The sequence below is a fragment of the Rhagoletis zephyria genome, unplaced genomic scaffold (genome assembly GCF_001687245.7).
Source record: "Rhagoletis zephyria isolate East Lansing unplaced genomic scaffold, Rhagoletis_zephyria_1.1 Rzeph_scaffold_02941, whole genome shotgun sequence".
Lineage (NCBI taxonomy): Eukaryota > Metazoa > Arthropoda > Insecta > Diptera > Tephritidae > Rhagoletis > Rhagoletis zephyria.
The window spans coordinates 17534-43509 of record NW_016160025.1 but is presented as its reverse complement, the minus strand read 5'-3'; the positions used below and the strand labels follow the sequence as shown (position 1 = coordinate 43509).

Genomic DNA, 25976 nt, shown 5'->3' with positions numbered 1-25976 from the left:
GTACTTGGGTATTTAGCAGCTCCTAAATACCTAAGTAAATAGTACTTGGGTATTTAGTCATCTCAAAATACTAAGTATTTGTGTATTTAGTACCCAAAGTGGTACTTTAAGTACAAAAGTATTTAGGTATGCCCATCACTGGTTGATGAGATGTATTTTGATAAGGCAATAATAAACATTAAGCAAGCAAAAGAAAAATACCGGTCAAAATGTCGTGTCCCTATTAGAGCCATCGTCGTCCTATCAGCCCATCCCGAAATTCGATTTTTAAGTCCCGAACCCGCCCATCCCGACGTTTTTCAGAATTGTATCGTGGGTCCCGTGAGTCCCGAAACAAATTGAAACGGTTAAGATTTCAAAGTGTGTGGCATGGTTTGCAAACCGATCGAAGGTTGACAAAATTGTTCATGTCTTTCAAATTAATTTTAAATATTAAAAATGATAATGAAAGATGTGGTATCTTCCGATTATTTTGTTTTGCTTAAAAAAGTGCGTATTTCAAACATCGTTTTTAAGGAAGATTTTGTGAATTTGCGGGGGTTGCGGTTTTATCGGGAGTGCCGGAAAAGGATTTTGGTCCCGTCCCGCCCATCCCGGCCAATTTTAAATCAGTACCGTGGGTCCCGCGGGTACCGATATCCCGTGGCGATCTCTAGTCCCTATTACTTTTCACATGACTATACTTGGTTTTACATGAATGAAATGAAAATGTATGAAAACTAAACTGAATTAAAAATAACACGCATAAATTAGTGTAACATACTTCACTTAAATTTTTGTTTTAAGTTGTTAATTAAATTTAGAACGCAGACATATTTTTTTAAAGGGGATGCGAATAAATGAAGTCCTTGAGAGTATCTCTTAAGGTGAAGGCACTCCTTGGTGCGTTGTTTGCCATCATTCGGCCATGTCTTCGCAGCGGTGTTACAACTACTGGTCGTCATAGACCGTTAATTACTGCATCGCCCTGATATTGGTCAACATATTCCGGCGGACAGTACTGCCATCGTGCAATTTAACGAAGTTGTTTAGCAAAACTGCGAGTTTGACGATATTTTCTGCTGATGTGGGATTCATATGCAGTGGGGAAAGCAAAATTCTCCAACGCGCTGTCAAGACCCCGAAGGCATTTTCTATTACGCGCCGAGCTGGTTATAAGCGCTTGTTAAACATTTCGCGATCTGGTGGTAGAAGGGTACCTGAATTAAAAAAAGTTTATTTATAACACAGATTTACAGAAAAAAATGTCCGACCTGCGGCATCTTTATATGAAATCGAAGGTAAAACTTTCCACTGAATGCGGATATGAGGTCAAAATATAAGAAATAACAGTTTTCGAGATAAAACCAGATCTGTTTTTTTTTTTAGATCTGAAAAAGTACACTCACTTAATTGCATTTTCTTTGGATACAGTTGGCCTTTCTTAAATTTCATTCTACATTTGATTCGATTTTGTATAATCCATGTCCAAAACATTTTCCAACTGGCTTAGTATTTTAAGAGATATATATTGATTTATCGACAAGTTTGTATGATCCAGTTGACATAGATGATACAAAATCTATTGGGATTTCCTAATGTAGAATTTAGATCTGGTTTTATCTCGAAAACTGTTCTACTTTCTTGTATTTAGACATCATATCTGGGTTCAGCGGAAACTTTTACATGAGGAATGATGGTAAAGTGCAACTGATCGGATTCCCACGTAGCATTCCCCCGACAGCCGGTTCTAGGTACCGGAATGACCCGTTTTTACCCGACCAAGGGCTGTTGTGTCGGCGATCTAACCCCGGTTAGGTCGGCGAAATCCCTCAAAAGTTGTACGTCAATAGGGCTACATCTTCTTCGCATACTTCTGCTCAGGGCTGGTATTGAGTCAAACCCTGGACCAGAAACATATACCTGCTGCGTGTGCCAGAGACGATTACACCACAATTCCACCTACGTCAGATGCAACACATGCAATGGGTGGAGCTATCTCCGAGTTTTCTCAGGCCTTACGACTCATAGGCAGTGGACCATCGCGTACGTGGCCCCTTGCTGCGCAAATCGATCTGCCTCAACGGCATAACAGGGTCCGCCTGAGCAACTCAACACAAACACAACCGCACCACAACACAATACAATAGACAACACCACTGACACAACAGACGACACCACCGATACAACTGCACCACCACCCACACGCCACCGCTAACAACTCCTAGTTCCTCCGACAATCTGCACAGTGTGTCAGTCCAGGATATTCCGTAATGTGACATCAGTCAAGTGCAACACTTGCATTGGCTGGTGTCACTTTCGGGCATGCTCAAGACCGCGCACCACGCGAGATTGGACGAGGGACTATGAGGGCTCACGCTGTGCTGCTCGGTCGCAATCTCCAACTGCGATACCACCCACTATTACCATAGGGCAACAGCCTCAGCAGCAGCAAGCACAACATGTGGCGGCTCGGAAACACACGTCACTAATACCCTACATCACAATAAGTCTCCCTAGGCACATGAGCAGTTTACAATTTAATTGTAACGGACTTCAGAGCAAGATCGAGGAGGTGACAGTCTTTATGGGTCGGCACGGAATATTAATAGCTGCGGTCCAAGAGACGAAACTGCACGGATACCGGATACAACGTGCACCGTCGAAATCGCCAGCGAGATAATGGTGGTGGCCTAGCGTTCATCACGCACCACACCGTGCAGTATCGTCTTATCGAAGCAGACATCGACCGCAGGGATACCATCCTAGAATGAGAGGGTATTGTATGCTGTCAGGCGACGTCGAGCTCGAAATATTAAACGTATATATACCCTCCCCCCCCCTGTNCCGGCAGGTTATCATCCTGAAATAGGTGCGCTCCTCAGAGGTGAAAACCGTATGGTAGGCGACACAAAAGTCCAAGTCGGGGTCCGCTGCAGACGAAAAAACAGAGTGGTGCTACCTCCTAGAGTCCATGCAGTTTCTAATAAAACACGTTGCCACTAGGAGGTAAGCTACACATGTACATACTTAGTAGTGGAATTCAGTTGGTCATACATATGTATGTATATGGGTATTCATGGAAAGGCGTAAATGTCTGGTATAGTTGTAATAAATTTTAAAATAATTAAAATTGAGCTCTGTATATTTTTATGTAAGTTCTTTTAGAAAGCTTTTTGAATAATGAAAATTTTTGAAAAACATAATTTCCATTTCAAATTATTATCAATAAAATAAAATAAATTTAAAATTAAAGTTATTCACAAAACAAGTAAATTTAATAAGCATATGTATATATAACATATTTTAATCCTACATTACTCCCCTACAAGAGTTTTTATGAGGAATAAAGTAAATGTAACTTTCTTTTTTAATTTTGCATCATTAATACGATTGTTCGTGTTAGTTTTCTGTGTTGTTTAATTATAGCTGGTTTTAATCTATTAATTGGAATTGTTTTAACTTCACCATTAATTTCTACACCCAGAAAAACGGTTTATTTATAATAACCAAGATTTGGTTATAGTGATCAAGTGGCATAGTTGGATATGGCGAAATAAATATATTGTTCACGAAAGTCTGCAGTCTTACTTAAGACTTCTAGTTGGGACAAATGTATATTTGTTAATAATTACAAAACGACTACCTTGATTGGACAATATTGTTAGTTGAATAAAATCATTGTTGAGCAAATATAAACAATGCTTTGGTTGATACAAGTTTTCAATTAATTTTGTGAAGTTGCTGTAGACTTGAATCAGCTAACCGTTTGTTATTGGGAAAAAATTTCAGTTTGGCACAAATAAAAATTTACTCGATGTTTGTTGTGTTTACTTTCTTTTATTTGCATATATTAAGCTAAAAAAATACGTACATATTTACATAAGTTAGTTACTAAAGTAAATAATACATATGTATATGGTGGTAAGAATTTCCTAAAAAACAACGATGAAACAGGAACAGTCGCGCGAAAACCCAGGTCAATATCTGCTGGAAGTATACTGCTTTGCTTTTTCCTTGGCTAAATAAACACTTTCAAATTATAATTCACATGAATTATATATCCACTGAAAAACTCCGGTTGACATCAAACTCTTGGTATGTGAAACACACATTTGCTCAGAGAGCGCTCAGCATTCTTTAGGGGTGGCTCACAAGCAGGGATGCCGTTTGGATCTAAAGAGATCCAATTGGATACATTTTTAGACGAACTTTTGCGGGATACTTATTTTTTCCGGTCAGTATAAATGTGGATACTTTTTTAAATAGGCCAAAATTTTATATTTCCTATAAAGTTTTTTTCGTTCAAAAATTGATTTTCTTTAAAGATGGTAGAAAGCATCACGTTTTCTAAACGTACAAAGAATCGCTACTTAAGCGTGAAATTAAAGTATTTTATTTTTTGTGAACGAAGCAATGAACATATGAAGAGATCTCACCAAAATAGGTATAAGCACAATTGCTTTAATTAGCTTAGGGCCGTTTCTAATGTAAGCAATAAAGTTGCCTTTACTAACTGGGCGGATAAATTGCTCCTCACTTTAAAGCACGTTTTAGGTATTTTCGTTTTCTCATCTCACCTGTAAAGATAAATTGGTTATTCTGAAATTATGGCAAGGCCAAAGTAAAAATCTACTACATTGGCTATATGATTTTAGTGTTGGCAATGCCGTACAAGTAAGAAGTAAACAAAATCAGCTGTTAATTGAAATTAATTTGCAATGGAAAACTCACAATTAAAAAGAAAACGAGGTAAAAATTTTACTTCTCAGGAGGAAGTTGTGTTAGTGGAGTTGGTCCCTGACCAAAGAGATGTAATTGAAAGCAAAAAATCAGATGCGGTAACTTGGAAACAAAAGGAGGAGGCCTGGAAAAAGTTGGCGGAGCGCTTTACTGCAAGGATTGGTGTCCAACGAGAGTGGAAGACTCTAAGGTACAAGTTCGAGAGCTTAAAACAGAAAATCCAAAGCCGAAATGGCCTCAGAAAAATGCGAGCTATATCGCACAGGTGGTAGTTCGGCGGCTGTAAGGAGCAACAGCGTAATAACGAAAAAAGTTGCTACCATTTTGGGGGAGTCAGCCACTGGAATGGAAAATGCATTTGATGGTGATGAAAGTTAGTACTTTTATTGTTTCATATACTCTTAAATGTGTTTTAAAAATAAATGCCTTTAACTTTAGTTGATATTAGTACTCCGGAAAAATCCAAAGTGCACCATGAAGAACCAAATAATTCCGACGATCTAAACCAGGCAAGTATATACATATATATCGTCGTTTAAAGTAAAACCCCGCTATCATGGTTCTGCAAAATAGCGTAACTGATATTTGGGGTAAGGTTTAGTTACAACGAATTTGGGTTGCTGTGCCTAAACGCGTGACCCGAGTCAAACAAAAATAGACACGCAGTTGTAGAAAAGAGTCTACGCTTTAAAAAAAAAAAGATAATAATATACATGTGCACTAATTTATTAATAATTTCGGTTTGAAATATGTTTTTTTTTTGCAAATTTTCGAGGTTAGCTGCCAAACACAAAACATATCAACGAAATATTTCCGCAAAAGGTGTTCAGCCCCTCTTCTTCGGCAACACAGAAAGGAGAATTCTACATAGTGAGGGTTATAGTCCCTAAGCGCGGCTGAGCCCGCCTACGCAGAAAGGCGTTCTCTGCAACAGGTGTTCAGCCCCTCTTCTTCGGTAACACAAAAAAAGAATTCTTCTTAGTGAGGGTTATAATCTTTTTGCAAAAAAAAAAACGAAAGTTCCCCTATTTTCAAAAAGCTCCCAAGGTACTTTCCTTAAAGCATAAAACTAGACTGAAATAGTTTTTTTTATAAAAGAGTGAACTGTTTCGAAATAATACAGATTTTTACTCTCTCCTGCAAAATTTGGGCAACCTCATATACGTGGTTTTGCTTTATCTTAATACGCGGTTTTGTACTTTAAACGACGATACGTATTCTTATGGCCGAAATGATAGAAATGCGACATTTTGACAGTTTTGCATATTTTCATTCCTTTGTTTAATGCCATTAATTTTTTATAAAACTATTGCTCATTATCGAACAAAACCCATATAAATTCATTTCAAAATTTGTGCAAAAATTAGAAAGTTTTGCAAGTTTCTTTTAAATTGCAAACTTTTTATTTTGAATTGATTTAAATTTTAGTAAAATAAAGTGCGAGTGTAAAGTTGCTGAAAAGTCCCGCTGATTTTTGATATTTTTTTTTTTGCTGACGTTGTTACACATTTTCTTCCTTACAAAGTGTGTTCAAAACTTATTGTTATATTAAACAAAACGTTGCAAATTTTTCTTACTTTTTCATATTTTTTTGGGTTTTGTTAGATAATGAGCTATACTTTTATAAAAAATTAATGGCATTAAACAAAGGAAAGAAAAATATGGAAAACTTGTCAAAATGTTGCGTTTCTATTATTTTGTCCGCAGGTATAAATAGATTAATGTATTGACATAAATCCACGTATATAATAATTGTTTTTTTTTTTTTTTTAATTTCATAGGAGAATCTGGAAATCATTGATGTTGAAGGAGAAGAATGGTCTTCTTGGACACCCAACTCTTTGCGAACCAGAAAATCTTCCAAACTTTTGGTCGACCGTCCTGTCACCCGCAAGCGTACTTTGGAAGAAGAGAAGACTAAATTGGCAGTTTTTCAACAAAAATTTTATGAAGAAGAAAATGTCCGGGCACAGGAAAAACATGAGCAAGAGTTAATAGCATTACAATTGAAAAATGAGCTTCTTCAGTTAGAAATTATAGAAAAAAAAGCGAAATTAGATTCAAACAATAATGTGACTTAGATATGGATGTACATATATATGTATAAACATCGTTATTAACATACATATACGCCTACATATATGTATATGGATCTATATAATACGTATACGCTTGTGTGTATGAAAAAGTATAAGTTGACAGTAAAATATATATGAATATATATTCTATATATTTATATAATGTGTATTACAATTGTACGCCACCCACATATTGACAAATTCTGACTACTCGTTTTTTAACTACTTAGTTTTTATTATTTTTATATAGGAATATAGTTAATTTTTAACAAAAACCGTAAAAATCCAAGTTTTAAACATTGTGCAATACTTAAAAAAAAAATTCAACAAACTTTGGTAATAAAATTTTTTTAATTCGATTTTTCAGAAAGATTTTGGGTATGCAGTTTTGTAGGCCATTTAAGTTTAGTGCAAAGAAGTGAACGTTTGAAGTAGCTAGGACTTACCGTTGATTGTTGCAATTTTTTTTTGTTGAAGGTGTTGCTCATTTTCCTCCATATAAAAAAATCTTCCAAAATACTTCATATGAAAAAAATTTGCAAAAACAACGGTAAGTCCTAGATACCTCAAGCGTGCGATGAAATTGAATAGCCTACAAAGCTGCACACCCAAAATCTTTCTGAAAAATCTAATTATAAAAATTTTATTACCAAAGTTTTTTGCATTTTTTTAAGTATTGCACAATGTTTAAAACTTGGATTTTTACGGTTTTTGTTAAAAATTAACTATATTCCTATATAAAAATAATAAAAACTAAGTAGTTAAAAAACGAGTAGTCAGAATTTGTCAATATGTGGGTGGCGTACAATTGTAATGCAAATAACAAGTTAAACATATACATAAGTGTATATATGTACATACCGTCATGTCAAAAAAATAGGGACACGAAATTTTGACCAGTTGTGGCTATTTTTCTTTTGTTTGCTTAATGTTTATTGTTTTTTACAAAAATACTGCTCATTATCTAACAAAAAGCATATAAGTCCAAAATTCAAACTTTGTAGAAAAATTAGAAAAAGTCAAAAAGAATTTACAACAAAATTTTTATTAAGAATTTCAGGAAAAATTCTAAGTACCCAGTCTCATAGCTCATTAAATTCTAGCTTAATACAGTGCAAGTTTCAAGTGGGTAAAAATTCGCGTTGATTTTTAATAATTTATTTTGCGAATGCTGTTATTATTTTCTTCTTTGTATGGATAAACTGCCTGACACCGCCAGCAAAAAAAATTATCAAAATTCAACGCGAATTCTTACCCACCTGAAACTTGCACTGTATTAAGCTAGAATTTAATGAGCTATGAGACTGGGTACTTAGAATTTTTCTTGAAATTCTTAATAAAATGTTTGTTGTTGTAAATTCTTTTTGACTTTTTCAAATTTTTCTACAAAGTTTGAAATTTTGACTTATATGCTTTTTATTAGATAATGAGCAGTATTTTTATAAAAAACAATAAACATTATACAAACAAAAGAAAAATAGCCACAACTGGTCAAAATGTCGTGTCCCGATGCTTTCCTCATTACTATAAGTATATACACACATTGTATAATAGTCATGTTGCAGTACTTTATACACACATACACACATTGATAAACTCGTCTGTTGTCTGCTTATGTACTGATTACATATATATAAATATATATATACATATATAAAAAATAACATATTTAACTGCAAATGTGGATTATACGTACATATCGACGGCTGGGTGGAAGATCGTCTTATATCGGCAGCCGATTCGAAAACGCCTTATCTCAGAAAATTACTCGCGAACGCCTTACTTCAGAAATTGGTTGAAGAAGGCCCTATCTCAGAATTTGCCGATATATTGAATTCACATGGAGATAGGGCATTCCTCAACCAAATTCTGGGATAGGGCGTTTTTCAATCAAATTCTAAAATAGGGCATTCTTGAAAAATTTGCTGAAGTAGGACGGTTTTGAACCGGCTGCCGAGATCGTTCGATCTTCCACTCAACCGTAGATATGTATTTACATAAGTATAGTATGTAAACTTGATCGTCATATTACATAAGCTTTTATAAGATTATTATTATTCACAAAGATTTGTTTAAGAAATGAAATTTTTATGTTGAAATTTTGGCTTTACTTTTTTAAGTTTGTAGTTAAATGTTTTTGTTCATTTTATTAAATGTTGACTTATGTAAATTTAACATAAATGTAAACTGATAGACCTTTTATTTGAAAAATTACATTGGAAAGGGTTGGTATCTTTTTAATGTGCATATGCTCATAGAACTCCATTTAGCTATTTTTTCTTTTGGTTGATGGTTTTATAATCTGAAAAGCGTAAGTATTACGTATATCATAGGAATGTGTAAGTATTTCATAACCAGTCAATCACCTAGCAAAATAGTTTTGTATTAGTCGGTTTCTTGCAACAGAGTTAGAATTTATCTCCACTGAATTATTTTCTGCGGCATCTTCTGGAATCTCCAGCAGACTCAGTTCATCCATAGGAGGAAGTGGGTCTTTTGAAAGTACTGCAATGTTATGCAGAACACCACATGCGACTATAACAGCCATTGTGGAGTTTATTGATATTCGCAGTCCTATCGACAATACTGGAAAACGTCTTTTCCATACGCCAAAGCATCTCTCAATTGAAATCCGCGTGCGGATTTGTGACTCATTGTAAAGTCTTTCCGGTGCATTTGATGGGTTCACTAATGGAGTCATCAGGTAATGAGTTTGCTTGTAGCCACTATCGCCAAGGATAAAATAATTACTAAAATGTCCTTCTTCCATACAAAACTTAAGACGGCTATTGCGGAAAATGTTGTAATCGTGTGCGGAACCAGGCCACCTTACCACCAAATCTAGGAACATCAAATTTGCATTGCACATTGCCTGGACATTGATCGAAAAGTATCCTTTTCTATTTCGAAAAATTTCTGCATTGCCACCACCGGGTGATTGTACTCGAACATGTGTGCAATCAATAACTCCGATGACTTTGGGGAATTTAGCTATTTGGAAAAATTCTGCCACCGTCTGAGTAGGATCGCTTGGAAGTTGAATGAAATCCTTGTATAAAGCAGCCAGAGCAAACGACACTTCTTTAACTGCTCGGCTTGCTGTAGATACGCTTACCCCACAAAAATCTCCAACGGTTATTAGGAAACTTCCGCTGGCATAGAATCTGAGCGCTAGCATTAGTTTTGTGCGTGGTGATATAGAACAGTACCTTGAAAAAGTAATTGCAATAGTTTAAGATAATTTTGTGCATTGGTATTGTGTGTTAACTAACTTTCCTTTACTGGGTTTTAAATTGTTAAAAATTTTATTCAAAACTAACCGAAAGGTAGGTTTTGATAATCGAAACCTCTTGATGAACTCATTGTCATCATACCTCTGTAAATAATCTGGCCGATATCGATACTGCCTATGAGATGCAGTTTTTGCTCGGAATCTTCAAAAATTTATTCTAATCGATTAATATATAAAACACGTTGTGTCGACATGGTAAATTTGATATTTCCATATTTCGTTTATACTGAAAATTTAATAACAGCTGTTCAACTTATGTAAACAAATCAAAAATTTTAGTTGGCAATGCTTAATTTAAGGCTGGGTACAAATTTTTAAAGGCTACGTCAAGTGAGCAAAAATTTATCGATCCGAGAAATTAATGCGCGGATGAGAAAACGAAAATGCGTTTATCGAGGCGATAAAGTGGCCATTAATCTAAAGGCTAGATTAGAAAACGGCCCTTAAAAGGATGCTTTAAGCAAGATCTTAATTTACATATCGTCGTTTAAAGTACAAAACCGCGAATCAACAAAATGCAAAACCGCGTATGTGACGTTGCATAAATTATTTTCTAGAGAGTAAAAACACTTATATTTCAAAATGGTTCTCTTTTTTATAAAGCAATCGCATTTCTGGCTAGTATATTTCAGGACGATCCAAATCCAATTTTTGGCAGCAAATGTCAGTTACGCGGTTTTGTACTTTAAACGACGATATATATAAAGTAAATTATACTCTTTCTGTAGTAATCTCTTTCATATCACATATTTTCATTTGTTAATTTAAAAAGAAAGAAGATTTCAATGTAGTTTAAAAAACTAAATTTGATTTATTTAAGGAAACTTTTATGAATTTTACTGAAAATACTTTAAATACACTCTAAAATTTTTTTGTTTATTTGCGCATATTGAGAGAGGTAACTAGTTTCCTCTTTTAATGTGTGCAAATTTGCACGCCGTGTAATAAAATTAATCATTGCCTGTTTACCTTTACATAACGAATTTGTCGCAAGAGCAAAATTACACATAAAATGTTTAAAATAAAGTAATGTTTATTATTAGTAGGAAATGTATTTGTAGTTTGAAAATTTTTGCAATTTTAAACATTCTATATATGTGTATTTATGTGTATATTTTAAAGATCTCAAGTTCAAAATCAAATACTGAACAGCCTATACGTATATTTATACAGATTCTTGTTGAAAAATAGATACTTTTCAGTAGTATCTTTATATGCTCCTTTTAGAGTGTACTTGCTATTTATTATATGAGTAGCAAAGTGCGCTATGTAAAATTTTTTCCATTTTTAGTTTTTGGAGGATTACGTACCAGTATTTATAGTAATTTCATGTCCACTAACAACACAGTGCAAAATCTTTTTATATTCTGAAAAAAATAGCATCAAATGTTAACTCTTCTTCCAAAAGTCGCTATCACACTTATTTATAAACTTTCAAAACTATACATCTTCTGATGAACTTAGAAAACTGCTTTAGGTCGTATATACTGTTAATGTTATCTGATGTCATGTTATGTTATGTTAACATTTTTGGATACATTTTTGGCTTGGTCAGGGATACATTTTCTTGAGACGGCGCGGCAACACTGCTCACAAGCACGAATATGTTCCACTCTCAAACCAAATCGTGGTTGCCTCAAGTAAGATTTGGTAACTATGACTAAACCATGTGTTGAAAGAAAGCTTATCTGCATTAGCAGAGCTTAATAACATCCTTTTGTGAACCATACGTTAAGTTGAATGGAATTTGTAGAAATATGCTTCAAAGAAATATTTATTAGTATTAACCAAACCCTTCAACTAAATTAACGATTTGTTACAACCTAGATGAATATTAGAAGCTTTAATATATTTAGTTATAATTACCAATCGATGGTAATAGTTCCCAATCCTTGGTAACAGTTCCCAAATATTGTCAAAATTCGGGAACTAAATATCTTTAGTTGTCGAAACTACTCCTTTTCCTCAGTGTACCCTAAAATATTTCTTATCTCTTTCAATAACTTTATAGGGTGTTTCGTACGGTTGTTGTAATGAACATTTATTTATAGAAAGAACGAAAACAAATTTGCAGGTTTGAAGATCCTTTGGAATATAAAAGCAAGTGCCAGAATTTCGATGATGATTTAAATTTGAATTAACATTTCGAAAATGTTCACTCAAACAATCTAAAATCTCAGTTGAAGAAAAATTCTCCGCTGATGGAACAACAAGTTCACCAGGCAAACGTAAATTTTGCCCGAAAACCACTTCAGCAGGTGTAGCTGAAATATTTTCTTTATAAACAGATCGTAATCACAAAAGTATTATCGGTAGTTCATCATACCACCCTCTAGCTCCATCTCTGGCCATAATAACAGCTTTTAATTGCCTATGAAATCTCTCAACCATACCATTACCTTGCGGATGGTATGCAGATGTTGTAATATAGTAATTTAATTAGCTCTGAAAATAATTTGGATGTAAATTGACTTCCTTGATCAGTCGTAATTTTTAATGGAACTCCAAATCGTGAATCATATCCAGTAAAAAATGTATTTGCAATCGTTGTAGCCGAAATATCTCTTAAGCGAGTAAGGCGAGTAAACCTATCAATTATTGTCAAAATATAACGATGATCATTTGAAACAGGCAATGGACCAACAATATATAATGAATGTTTTAATCTATTTTTAGGAATTGGAATTTTGCGAATAGGATAGATTTCGTGTTACGATGGACTTTCGATTTTTGGCAACTAACACACTCTTTTGACCATATATTGAATAAGTCGACGAGTAGCTTTTGTACCAGAATGTGAAATACCATGAAGCATATTAAAAACCTTCTTACGTAAATTAGTTGGTATACATATATGGCCTCGGATTTTCCCCTGTTATCTCACAACAAATATTGTAATTTAATAAAGGAATTTGAATTAACTTTAAATTTAAACATTTAGATCAAATTTTTAAATCATTAAGTTTATCATCTTTTTGCTGTTCATTTTGTAAAATCTTAAAATTTGGCTCCGTATTTCCAATTACATTAACTTCAAAAGCTCGAGATAGTGTATCAGCAATGATGTTTGACTCTCCTTTAATATATTGTATATCATTAGTGAACTGTGCGATGTATTCCAAATGTCTCGTTCGTCTTGGACTACGTTCTGTTTTTGAATTTAAAACATTGATTAAAGGTTTATGACCTGTGAAAACAGTAAATTGTCGTCCTTCCAAAAGGTAACGAAAATGTTTGACATTTAGATAAATCGCCAAAAGTTCTGGATCGAATGCACTGTACTTAGTCTCAGACCGAGAAAATTTTTTGGAGAAAAATGCAATTGTTTTAATGTTATTATTGAAATGTTGCTGAATGACACCTCCAATTGCCGCATTAGAAGCATCAACAGTTGAAGATAATTTAGCGCCTTTGTTTAAATGATTTAACAATATCTCAGCCACAAACCTATCCTTAATGCATTCAAAGGCTTGGATTGAATTATCATCCCAAATTAAAGATTTTTCTCGTCTCTTGTTTGTTCTATTAATTAAGTCATAAATTTTATTCGTGAACTCTACCAATTTCGGTATATACCTATGATAATAATTAACCATACCTATAAATTTCTGTGCTTGTTTAATAGAATTTGGACGCTGCTACTTTGTTGTCAGTAGGCCGAATCCCAGCTCCAGATATATTATGTCTTAAAAAATCAATATTTGAAGCACCAAAAGTACATTTGCTTGGTTCAATATTTAAGCTGTACTGCGTTAGGCGTTGAAAAAACACATGCAACTCTTTTAAATGTTGTTCTTCATCTTCACTTGCAATAAGTAAGTCGTCGATATAAGAAAAAAAAACCCAGTGCGCGTAGTCCCTACGCGCGGAAGTAGTGAAACTTAATAGAGGAATTTCAGAAAGAAAGAAATGTGTGATATATGTACATACACATGTACATATTTTCTAATACACTAAATACATATTTATTTTAATTTTTTTAACGAGCTTTAATTTTTTATTTTTTATAACCAATTGCTAAGTTTAATTATTATTTTTGGTTGAGAAAACATGCATATCTACAATATTAACTAGTAGATTGTGGTAACTAAAGTAAGATATAAAAAGTTTTATTTCAATATTATTAATATTTCTAGAAAAACTGCATCAATGGTAGTCGCTAATTTGGTTGTTGGAACATATCTACCAATAACCATTTCCAATGAAAATTTTTCTTTCACAAATTTTGTCAGTTCATCATACATGTATTCGGCCAGCGAAAAGTTTACGTTGAAATCTCCTGCGAGAATTACAGGTNGACTCATTTCAATTATTTGAGTTTAACTTTTTAAACAGGTGGTCACCGTCTTCAAGCACCTCAAAAATATTTTAATTGTGTTTCTTTAAGCCCTTTCATTTCACGCTTACTATATAGTATTTTATGCATAAGACTATTTTATAATTTAACTAAATTGGACTTTTGAAACAGGTGGCAACTCTCCTACATGTAGATAAAAAATACAGTTTATTCGAAACCATTTCTTTTGATACCCATATTGGGATAATTCATTTAACTTAATAAATAATTTGAATTTGGTTTTCGTATATATGGCAACCCTTTAAACACCTAAAACTATATTGCACATCTACAGATCAAGCTCTTTCATTTGACACCTCATTTTTGAAAATCGAACGAACGATACAGATTTTATGACTTGGAGTTAAATATTTAACGCAACCCTCTGTGGCAGAGAAATTTTGAATTCGTTTATCTAACATGTGGCAACTCCTTTCATGGAACTAAAGCTATATTGCACACCCGAAGGACAAGGCCTTTCATGTGACACCTCATTTTTAAAAATCGACCGAACGATACAGATTTTATGACTTGGTGTTAAATATTTAACGCAACCCTCTGCGGCAGAGAAATTTTGATTTCGTTTATCTAACATGTGGCGACTCCTTTCATGGAACTAAAGCTATGTTGCACACCCGAAGGACAAGGCCTTTCATGTGACACCTCGTTTTTACAAATCGAACGAACGATACAGATTTTATGGCTTGGTGTTAAATGTTTAACGCAACCCTCTGCGGCAGAGAAAATTTGAAATCGATTTTCTAACATGTGGCAACTCCTTTCATGGAACTAAAGATATGTTACACACCCGAAGGACAAAGCCTTTCATGTGACACCTCATTTTTAAAAATCGAACGAACGATACAGATTTTATGGCTTGGTGTTAAATATTTAACGCAACCATCTCCGAACTCGATTAAGAAGTTTCACTTCAAAAAAAATCTAAACCACTAATGACTTCATTAATAAATCTCTGAAAAGTCTGCGCTGAATTTCTAAGCCCGAAAGGCATTCGTGTAAATTCAAACATGCCAAAAGGTGTCGTAATAGCGGTTTTATAAATATATTCAACCGCCATTGGAATTGGATGATATGCCTTACTAGATCCAGTTTAGAAAATATATTTGTATTTCTGAGATTCATATTAAAATCATGAATATGCGGTGAGGGATAACGATCCGGAACAGTTACTACATTTAATCTTCGAAAATCGCCACAAGGACGCCAATCATTCAATTCTTTTTTAGGTACTAAATGAAGAGGAGATGCAACTGGAGAATTTGAAGGTCTGAAAATTCCTATTTTAACTAAGAAATTGAATTCAGCTTTAGCAACATTATATTTTATTATGTCTAACCGCCTGGGTTTAGAAAATGGAAGACTTCCTTCCGTTACAAGCCGATGTACCGTCGAATGTCTAACTGGCTTCATATAATCTGGTTCCTGAATAAGCGAAGAAAATTGTTTTAATAGCTTTGTATATTGATTATATACTATAAATAATTTTGGAAGTGAAATATTACAAAAATGCGAAATTGTATCTATAGAAAGATTAGTCAATGGATCAACTAAACGTTTGTGCTTGCTATCAATTAGAATACCATATTTACAAAGAAAATCAGCACCAATGATTGGCTTTGTCTTGTCAGCTATTAAAAATGTGAAAGGAAATTCGCGTCTTAAACCTAAATTAACGATCAAAAGCCTTTTTTCAAAAGTCGAAATCGTCGAACCATTAGCTGCAGTAAGAATGATGTCAGAAGATTTTTTTGTATCAATTAAGAAATTTTGTCTATTCTCCTTATCAAAAACGAATTAGCGACGCGTTGAAATATCTAAATTTCCGTTGTTTGTCGCTGTAACAACGGACGAATTTAGCTTGTTGAATCTTTATTCTTAAAATATGAACAAGGTTGTTCACATTTTTTTGCTTTATCACCAAATTTATAATGATATTTGCACATCCAATTTGGATTGCCTCTAGAACTTCATCTACGCTTAATGAATTCCCAAAACTGTTTCTTTGAAATGATCGTAATCTACTTCGATTTTGACTCAAATAATGTCTAATTTCAGATAATTCCAAAGAAAGCTTTTGAAAATTTTCGCACATGATAGAAGTTGTTTTTACTAAATGGTCAATAATTAAATTTTGCTGTTTAGAATTTGAAATATTATTAATTGAAGAGATTTCATTTTTGTTAATAAAATCCCAAATGTTATCTGCTAATTTAGTCAGTTCATTTATATCATTTGAGTTTGAACAAGCTAAAATCGCACTTAAATTTTTGCGTAGTTTCCTAAGCCAAAGTTTTTAGAGAATATTTTGGCTGAAATGAGAACCGGAAAGTTGCATAAGTGACCGATAAAATTCTGAAGGTTTACGATCTCCCATTTCAATCTGATCAAATTTTATCCAATTTTGAATTCTCACTTAAAAAATTACTTTCGATTGAGACTTTCTTTAACTCAGTGAATCTATTATTTTGTGGTGGATTTTGAATTAAATCCAAAATTGTTACAATGACTTCTTGTGGAAGTGCCGTAATAATATGTTCATACTTAGTATTTTCTTGTGTTATATTTTTTGTACTAAATTGCATTTCTGCATGTATAAACCATGCATCCGGGCAATTAGTCCAAAAATGTTGAAGTTTTACAGAAGTTGCACAAATTTCAGTAATATGTTGCTCTACATATGGATTGCTAATTTGTTCTTGAAATGTGTCATTTTGTAAATCGATCAATGAACTATGTATCTAAACCTTGTGTGTGTATAGGTATGCTTATATTCTGAGGTGAATGAATCATTTTGAAGGGAATGAGTAATTTACAACTACGAAAATTATAGTATTTTATCTAATATTAAAGAACTTATATCAATAATAATAATAAAAACTAAATAGCTTATCTTTCAAAATGGACTGTTACTTGCTAGATCCATTGATATCTGCTCACTGCCGTTGTTACGTAAATTTATTTGTTGTTGTTATAATTGTTGTAGTAGTTGTCTTTTTATTTGTTGTTGTTATAATTGTTGTAGTTGTTGTATTTTTATTTGTTGTTGTTATAATTGTTGTAGTTGTTGTCTTTGATGCTGCTGTTGTTGCTATTCCTGTATGCTTGCTCTTGTTGGTATTGTTATTATAGATATTGTACATCCGCTCCCAGATATTTAGAAATGTGTTGATTTAATTTAGTTGCTCAATCTGGTCATTTAGTGGCTAAAGATTTAGGTCCAGTTTTAGTCAAATTCAAAGCAAATGTAAACTCCATTGAGTGCTATATTTCTTGCTGCGGATCTAATATTAGTTGCTATGGCTAAAGGTATGGCCTAGTCAAATTAAGGCAGGATCGCCAATTATAGTTGTAATAAATTTTAAAGTACTTAATTAAAATTGAGCTCTGTAAGTTCTTTTAGAAAGCTTTTTGAATATTGAAAATGTTTGAAAAACATAATTTCCATTTCAAATTATTACCAATAAAATAAAATAAATATCAAATTAAAGGTATTCACAAAACAAGTAAATTTAATAAACATATATATATATAACATATTTTAATCCTATACCTGGTAACCGCGAGAACCTCGTAAATAAACCATTTTCCATACAAAATTAAGTACGTTTACGAGGTTTACATGGTTACGAGGCATTTACGCGTTTAGATGAATTTCTCTTATGTAATACTTTTTCCATTATCCCTTGCAAAACGATCTCCAACTTGCAACGGAGCTGTGACGACCAGCCGAACTGCAGACTCCGCAGAGCGATTAGGAGCGAACAATAGAAGAATGCGAATGGGTAGAACTAGCGCAGGACGAGTGCGTGGATGCGGCGCTAAACGATAGCCAGTGCAGCGTAGAGTCATCCAAAAAGCTCCAAACCATCAGCGGAAGGAAGAAGAGGCACAAGAACGATTTAGCCGGTTGTGTGGCACGATTGAGACAGCAAACTCAAAAGTTGGGGAATCGAAAAATGACGGTTGTTTGTTGATGGTAGACGATTTACTAAAAAAGGCCCCTGAAGAAGTGCAAGAAAGGTCGATAATTGAAATTTTAACCATGTACATAATTCCAATTAAAATTTGAATTTTTAACCTTGTCCATAAATTTAATTACACATATAAGTGTTTTGTTTAACAAGTTTTTTTTTATTGATCTCTTTTGCGAATGCCATTTTAGTGAAATGATTTTGAGTTATTACTAGACTAAAGTTTAAGACCACCGAGAATTTAGTAACAACTTTCACATTTGGCATGTTATTATAAATATCATTATTTAAAACATTTGTATGCAGTATAATACATACAAATGTTTACATATACACACATATGTATGTATAAACGATATTATTATTTACTATACTTCATATGTATGTACATACAGCGAGGAGTAAAAATGAATATTTACAATGTTTACATGTTAAAACTTTTTTTTTTAATTTGTGATAAATATATTGTTCATGCTACTATAGCCAAAATCGATTCAATTAAAGTTTCAAATAACTTTTTACGGTTTGGCTATAGGATGGATAATATTTTTTATCAGAAATTATCAAAAAAAATTTGACATGTACAACATTGTCATTTTTGCTCCTCACTCTATGTACATACATATGAAGTATAGTAAATAATATTAACATTTATACACATTTACATACATTCATATGAATGTACATTAGACTGCATCGCTCCCCATACAAAAAAAAATCGATACTGTGTTTCTATTGGAATTATAAATTCTATAATATTTTAAGACGTCCACCAAAATATTTAGGAAAATATTAAGATTTACGTGAGCTGGACCGATTTGAAAAGACCTCCAAAAATGGAGGCTTTTATGAATAAAAATAGTTTCTTAAAGATTTTTTTTGTTTGAAAAATGCCCTCAAATGACAAAACGGTTTAAGTTTATAAAGATGCATAAAACCATTTTAAAATTTTTTTAAAAATTGAACGGAATCGTAATAATTTGATGCTGTTTTTTAAGCCTTTTCAAAGATTTGTATAAGAAAATCTTGAATAACTGAACGTAATTTCTTCCGATTTATACTTGTGAGGTATCATTGCAAAGGTATTTTCTCACCTTTTTTATTTCATTCAAAGGATGAAAGAGAAAGGTAGGATGAACGAACGTCATTCAAAGCTAAGATGTGTTGGTATTTGAAAAAAAAACTAGGACACAAATGACCTTTTTTGGACAGAAATGAAAATAGTGGGAAAATACCTTTCTACTGAGATCCCATAAGTCTAAATCAGAATAGGTATGGCCCAGTTATTTAAGTTTTTCGTAAATCAATTTTTGAAAAAAGTAAAAAAACAGCATCCAAAATCTCATTATTTCGATTCCGTTGGAAATATTTTTAAATATTTTTTTGCAGATCTTTTCAGCTTAGTCTGTTTTGTCATCCGAGGGGACTTTTTTCAAAAAGTTCTTTAAGAAACTATTTTTATTCATAAAATACTCCTTTTTTGGCGGTATTTTCAAATCGGTCCAGATCACGTAAATCTTAATATTTTTCCAAAATATTTTGGTGGACGTCTTAAAGTGTAATAGACGTTGTAATCCCGGCGGAAAAACCGCAACATTTTTTGGTGATGCAGTCTATAGTATATGTATATGGCCCAAAACTTTGCTTTGTATTATTGAAAAAGTCTGCTCTCCTAATATAATGTTTTCAAAATTTGGTACACACTTTCTTAGCTTCAGGATGGAGTTCAAGAACTACGTATTAATTGAACTGATAAAATTAATTTTGAGGTCAATATTTGTAAAAAATTGTCGGACTGGTACGTTACAGAAAAAGACTGTTACGTTACCTGTGCGATATACGTGTAGCGATAGGATTATAATTTGGTATTTAAATCGCTTTTAGTGTGTTTTATGCAAAAAGTAGCATGAATTCAGTAGTCTTGCGATGTGACAAGTAATTCAAAGAAATTAAGAACATGATAATTATGAATACAGATTGCAAAGTTTCTGATGCTGTGCAGCCGTAGGTCGTTTCCGAAGTAATTTTCTGCGTAGAACTCGAACTCGATCTGAGAACTGCGCCAAGTTGTTGAGTTTTTCGCGTTTAATTTCACGAAAAATGGCTTATTTAGTTTGCTCTATGCTATTTAGTACTATTCTTACCCTTCAAATGTTTGATTCCAGGACTCGGCATTTTGTAGAATAATAGTAGTACTAGAAAAATAGCCGAAATAATTCCAATAGATTCTTTATTATTTAATCGGAAAATCTTCCTCTCTCCGCTTCTTATTTCGCTTCTCTTGACTTCGTTCCTTTTTGAAATAATATAATTGTCGCGTTTTTTATTTTTCTACGTAATTCTTATCTTCTCAGTGTATATAAGTTAGAAAAAATAACAGTTTTAACTATGGGACAATAACACGTTAAATAGCTTCCAATGTTGCTTGTAAAATGAGCCCTATATTTAACTAAATAGGAAAAAAGGTTACCTAAAAATTAAGTTAGTTCAAAAGACTGTTACGTTACAAATAGCTTTCCACTAGAAACATATTGGTAATGAAGAGTATGTGGAACTATTTTATTTTACTGTAAAATAAGGCCGAAAATGCTCGAAGAAAACTATTGATTACTTGTTTTTTTAGTGTGCACTGACTTTTGAATACATCATCTATTAAAACACTTGTAATAATTATACAAAAAAATTACCAGTAAATAAATACAACTAAATAAGCACGATAAAGATCAATGTAATAAAATTGAACGTCACCAAAAGAACTGCATATCCACAAATGTTTTTTTTTAATGAAAGGAAACAGACCCCACCTACTTGAAGTCCAACAAAATTGACTTGTTGATTGGAACAGAAATGCATGCGTCTATTCTGTTACCAGACATCCGCATCGGCCGGCGTGCTCATCCTATAGCGCAGAACTCATATTTTGACCAGTGTTTACGTTAACGACTGGGATTATTGCTGTTGCTAAGAGTACCTTTGCTGGCTGCTGCGTTGTTCTCTCTGGAAAGAAGCTAGCAGTGTATGTTCGAACTTGTGATGCTTCGAATGTAGATAATGCTTGCGCTGACGATGTTGACACAGGCTCTGCTTGTCTAGCCGCTGCTGAACTACCGCTGAAGGTGAAATGTAGTAAAGTGTGATGGCGTTTACCACAGGTTTTGCAGTTTGCTTTAATTGGACACTTTGATACGAAGTGAGTGTTACCTAGACAGTTTATGCACAGACGAAGTTGATCGGCGACTGTTTTCTTAGCAAAACAATCACGCGCTAGAAAGTCCGGGCAGGATCTAATGTGATGTGGTCCTTTGCATTCTGGTATGAAACACCTTTCTTTAGTTGATGACGTGGATGTGGAAACATGGTAGGACTTGCGTTGCAAATGAGGTTTTGACTGTACCGATTTGGGTTTGAGGTCCGTGGAATGTTTCGCCTTCACGTTTTCTTGGGGACAAGTTTGTTGTACTATTTGTCTGCTTCTCTCGATGTTGGTTACACTGATCAAGCGGTTTCTAAAAAACTTATCGAAATCTGAGTACGAGGGTACCGTTGTTTTAGATGCTAAATAGTGCTCCCAAGCTTGCAGCGTCTCCGGAGCACACTTCTTTACCGCAAAATGAGTGAGTAGATCGTTGATATGTGTAACATTGAGGCGAAGAAATTCTGTTGCGCAGCCCTTTAACATAGTTTGTAAATGCCTCATTTCGGTAGAGTTTTCCTTTGCCATGAATGGAATTGCAATAAACTCTTCTACTCGTTCCTCGAAGACTATCCGTGGGTTGTCATACCTTTCTTTAAGCATGTGTCAAGCGATTGGGTAGTTCGCTTCCGAAAGTGGCAATTCGAAAATATCTCTATGTTGGTCAACTTGCACCGCTGTTCGAAGATAATGAAACCGCTGAATAGAGTTCAACTCTGGATTTTGGTGAATTATCCTCGTAAATGTGTCGCTAAAACTAGGCCAATCTTTTGCATTTCCCGAAAATGTTGGCAGTGGTATCTCAGGGAACTTGGTAGTAGTAGCGTTTTGAAGATGTGATACCAATGGCTGATGCAATTGTAACTGCTGCGGGGGTTGTGTCGGATACTTCTCATCTCTCATATCGGAGAGCTCGGAGAACACCTCATCGTAGTTGTCGATGAATGCACTGTATTCATCATTTGTGAAATAGTCGTTATCAGTGTCAGTGGCTGTGTTGACTATGATTTTGTGTCTAGTCAGAAATTCTTGCCGCCTTTCTTTTAAACCCTCTAGCTTCATATCAAACAATCTTGCCGTCCGTCTGTCCTGAGCATATTTCTTAAACCTAGGAAGATATTCTTTAACAATTTTTGAACTTTCCCTTTGAAGCGCGATGAGGCTTTCTAAATTAAACGATTCTTCTATTCTAGAAGCATCCATGTCTGTCGATGTATATAAGTAAGTAGCGGTGCGGTTACGATATATGCAAGCGGTGAGGCGATTTGCAAATGATATTAGTGTGTAAAATTTGGTGCAGTTTTCTTCCCTCGCGTTGTATGTAGCAAGATTTCAAATGTCCTTTGTGTAGTCACTGATTCCCCTCATGGGCCACCAAAAAATTTTCCTTTCATTAAAAAAAAAACATTTGTGGATATGCAGTTCTTTTGGTGACGTTCAATTTTATTACATTGATCTTTATCGTGCTTATTTAGTTGTATTTATTTACTGGTAATTTTTTTGTATAATTATTACATGAGTTTTAATAGATGATATATTCAAAAGTCAGTGCACACTAAAAAGCTTGAAACGACCTTCTTCCATTACTCTCTCCGACTCATTCCTAATAACTCCGAATTCTCCACTCACTAGCTGCAAAAGCGGCAACCTTGCGCCAGCAAACAAACGTCAAGTGAAAGGCACTTGACACAAGACGAACAGCTGTCAATGACAAAGAATAAAATGACCAAAACAAGAAAAATAAAAAACATAAGGGTAAAATTGTATGTTTGCGACAGTTCTGAATTTGATGGAGTCTTTTGCAGAGTTGGTTGTTTCATCGTTCTGAAATTAACGAGGTGCTTATCATCANGATTGTTGGTAGCTCGAACCCCAATTGAAATTTGAATACGTCTCCGTTGGGTTGCCAGCCCATACCTAATGTCTTGACTACTTCGTCGCTGTGGAGCTCAAGTAAGGTGCCACTGTACTGATGTTCGAGCGGAATGGATTCGAGTAATACTGGGTGATTACTTGCCCACTTCCTCAATTCCATGCCCGCTGACGCGAGAGCTGCCTTCCCTTGATCTCGTTTCTTGATGGCTGATTCTAGGGAATAACCGCCAGATTGAACATCGTCAACGTACATTTCCTCTTTTAACACGTTCTCTGCCAGAGGGAAGCGTTGTTTTTCATCATCGGCTATTCGATGAATGACACTGATCGCAGTGCACGGAGCTGAAGCTGTGCTAAATGTAACCGTGGTTAGACAATATTCTTGTAAACACCGTTTATTGTCACGCCACACTATCTTTTGATAAGGAATGTCATCCGGATGCATGTCGATACATCTGTACATTTTTTGCACGTCAGCGTTGAACACGAATTCGTAGAACCTCCAGTTCAAAATAACTGCCGGGAGTTCATTCTGAAGTGCCGGCCCTATGCATAGAATATCATTTAGTGATTTCCCATTTGACGTTTTCGATGAGGCGTCGAATACAATACGAAGTTTCGTAGTTAGCTTGTCCTCACGTATAACCGCATGATGTGGCAATACACACGCAGTAACTGCTGATTGGTTTGTGCTTGTGGCAGGGAAACGTTCTTCTTCTGTTGATGTGGATGAAACTATTTGATTCAAGTCGAAATATTCTTGAATGCCAGTTGAATAACGTTGCATCAGTTCTTCTGAACGCAGTAAATGCTTTTCAAGTTGCAGAAATCGATGGGTGGCCATTTGTTTAGATCGGCCCAACGTCTAGTTTGGGTCGAAGTGAGATTTGAGCGGCAGCCATACCATATATTTTCCCGTTGGTTGACGAATACAATGTTGATTGAAAAAGTCGATGAACCATTGTTCCTCCTCTGATCTAGCGCGCTCTTCTTGTATTTCCTCTGTCTCGAAGAAACGTTGAACTAGTGTTTCCAAGTGTGGACTGATTGCGGTGTGATGACAACGAATGGTGGCTGACGGGTCGACAGTTGGAGCTGCGGGAGCCACTTGACCATACAAAATCCACCCAAAATATGAGTTCTGCGCTATAGGATGATCACGCCGGCCGATGCGGATGTCTGGTAACAGAATAGACGCATGCATTTCTGTTCCAATCAACAAGTCAATTTTGTTGGACTTGAAGTAGGTGGGGTCTGCCAATACGAGACCGTCCATATGCGGCCACGCCTGTGGTTCTATCTGATTGCTGGGTAAGTCCGATGTAACTGTGTCCATTACAAAGGCTAATGGTACGAATGTCTCAAAGTGCGGATTGAGATTTGAACGTAGTTGAAAACTAACACATTCGGTGCTTGTACCAGAGCTTGCTTCTACGCCGCTGACGTCCGTGACAACTGGAGTGCCACGTAAGCCTAATGCACGCACTGCGCGGCTTGTGATTAGTGTCCCCTCAGAGCATTGGTCTATAAGGGCCCTTAGAATCATTTTTCGACCAGTGTTTACGTTAACGACTGGGATTATTGCTGTTGCTAAGAGTACCTTTGCTGGCTGCTGCGTTGTTCTCTCTGGAAAGAAGCTAGCAGTGTATGTTCGAACTTGTGATGCTTCGAATGTAGATAATGCTTGCGCTGACGATGTTGACACAGGCTCTGCTTGTCTAGCCGCTGCTGAACTACCGCTGAAGGTGAAATGTAGTAAAGTGTGATGGCGTTTACCACAGGTTTTGCAGTTTGCATTATTTGGACACTTTGATACGAAGTGAGTGTTACCTAGACAGTTTATGCACAGACGAAGTTGATCGGCGACTGTTTTCTTAGCAAAACAATCACGCGCTAGAAAGTCCGGGCAGGATCTAATGTGATGTGGTCCTTTGCATTCTGGTATGAAACACCTTTCTTTAGTTGATGACGTGGATGTGGAAACATGGTAGGACTTGCGTTGCAAATGAGGTTTTGACTGTACCGATTTGGGTTTGAGGTCCGTGGAATGTTTCGTCTTCACGTTTTCTTGGGGACAAGTTTTTTGTACTATTTGTCTGCTTCTCTCGATGTTGGTTACACTGATCAAGCGGTTGCTAAAAAACTTATCGAAATCTGAGTACGAGGGTACCGTTGTTTTAGATGCTAAATAGTGCTCCCAAGCTTGCAGCGTCTCCGGAGCACACTTCTTTACCGCAAAATGAGTGAGTAGATCGTTGATATGAGTAACATTGAGGCGAAGAAATTCTGTTGCGCAGCCCTTTAACATAGTTTGTAAATGCCTCATTTCGGTTGAGTTTTCCTTTGCCATGAATGGAATTGCAATAAACTCTTCTACTCGTTCCGCGAAGACTATCCGTGGGTTGTCATACCTTTCTTTAAGCATGTCCCAAGCGATTGGGTAGTTCGCTTCCGAAAGTAGCTATTCGAAAATATCTCTATGTTGGTC

General features: G+C 34.9%; 3 protein-coding genes across 3 annotated transcripts in view; 2 read left to right on the top strand and 1 right to left on the bottom strand.

Annotated features, from left to right (window-relative positions):
- The window catches only part of LOC108368068 (transcription factor Adf-1-like), a 22567-nt gene extending 17737 nt beyond the window's left edge, over positions 1-4830 (top strand). The window contains exon 4 of the mRNA XM_017622821.1: positions 4752-4830. Coding sequence (XP_017478310.1) covers positions 4752-4767 — 16 coding nt within the window. The 3' untranslated portion in view covers positions 4768-4830. The remainder of the gene's footprint in view (positions 1-4751) is intronic.
- On the top strand, positions 4502-6985 carry LOC108368067 (uncharacterized). Its single transcript, XM_017622819.1, has 3 exons — positions 4502-5095; positions 5161-5231; positions 6504-6985. The coding sequence occupies exons 1-3, from the start codon at positions 4954-4956 to the stop codon at positions 6801-6803; spliced, it is 513 nt and encodes a 170-aa protein (XP_017478308.1). The 5' UTR covers positions 4502-4953; the 3' UTR covers positions 6804-6985.
- A 1981-nt stretch (positions 6986-8966) lies between these two features.
- Positions 8967-24332, bottom strand: LOC108368072 (uncharacterized). The gene is made up of 4 exons (XM_017622824.1): positions 23531-24332; positions 10121-10226; positions 9167-10009; positions 8967-9102 (listed from the first exon to the last, which is right to left on the bottom strand). The coding sequence occupies exons 1-4, from the start codon at positions 24330-24332 to the stop codon at positions 9096-9098; spliced, it is 1758 nt and encodes a 585-aa protein (XP_017478313.1). The 3' UTR covers positions 8967-9095.
- Positions 24333-25976: the final 1644 nt, after the last annotated feature.

What these genes read in the sequence shown, in the direction of transcription:
- LOC108368072 (XM_017622824.1), bottom strand. Translation starts at nt 24,332, where the DNA reads ATGGCCACCCATCGATTTCTGCAACTTGAAAAGCATTTACTGCGTTCA. An exon ending in CGAAGTAGTCAAGACATTAG is followed by an intron (nt 10,227 to 23,530) that starts GTATGGGCTGGC and finishes GAAGATTCCGAG; the next exon opens with CAAAAACTGCATCTCATAGG. An exon ending in TTATCAAAACCTACCTTTCG is followed by an intron (nt 10,010 to 10,120) that starts GTTAGTTTTGAA and finishes TACTTTTTCAAG; the next exon opens with GTACTGTTCTATATCACCAC.
- LOC108368067 (XM_017622819.1), top strand. Translation starts at nt 4,954, where the DNA reads ATGGCCTCAGAAAAATGCGAGCTATATCGCACAGGTGGTAGTTCGGCG. An exon ending in TGCATTTGATGGTGATGAAA is followed by an intron (nt 5,096 to 5,160) that starts GTTAGTACTTTT and finishes CTTTAACTTTAG; the next exon opens with TTGATATTAGTACTCCGGAA. An exon ending in ATTCCGACGATCTAAACCAG is followed by an intron (nt 5,232 to 6,503) that starts GCAAGTATATAC and finishes TTAATTTCATAG; the next exon opens with GAGAATCTGGAAATCATTGA.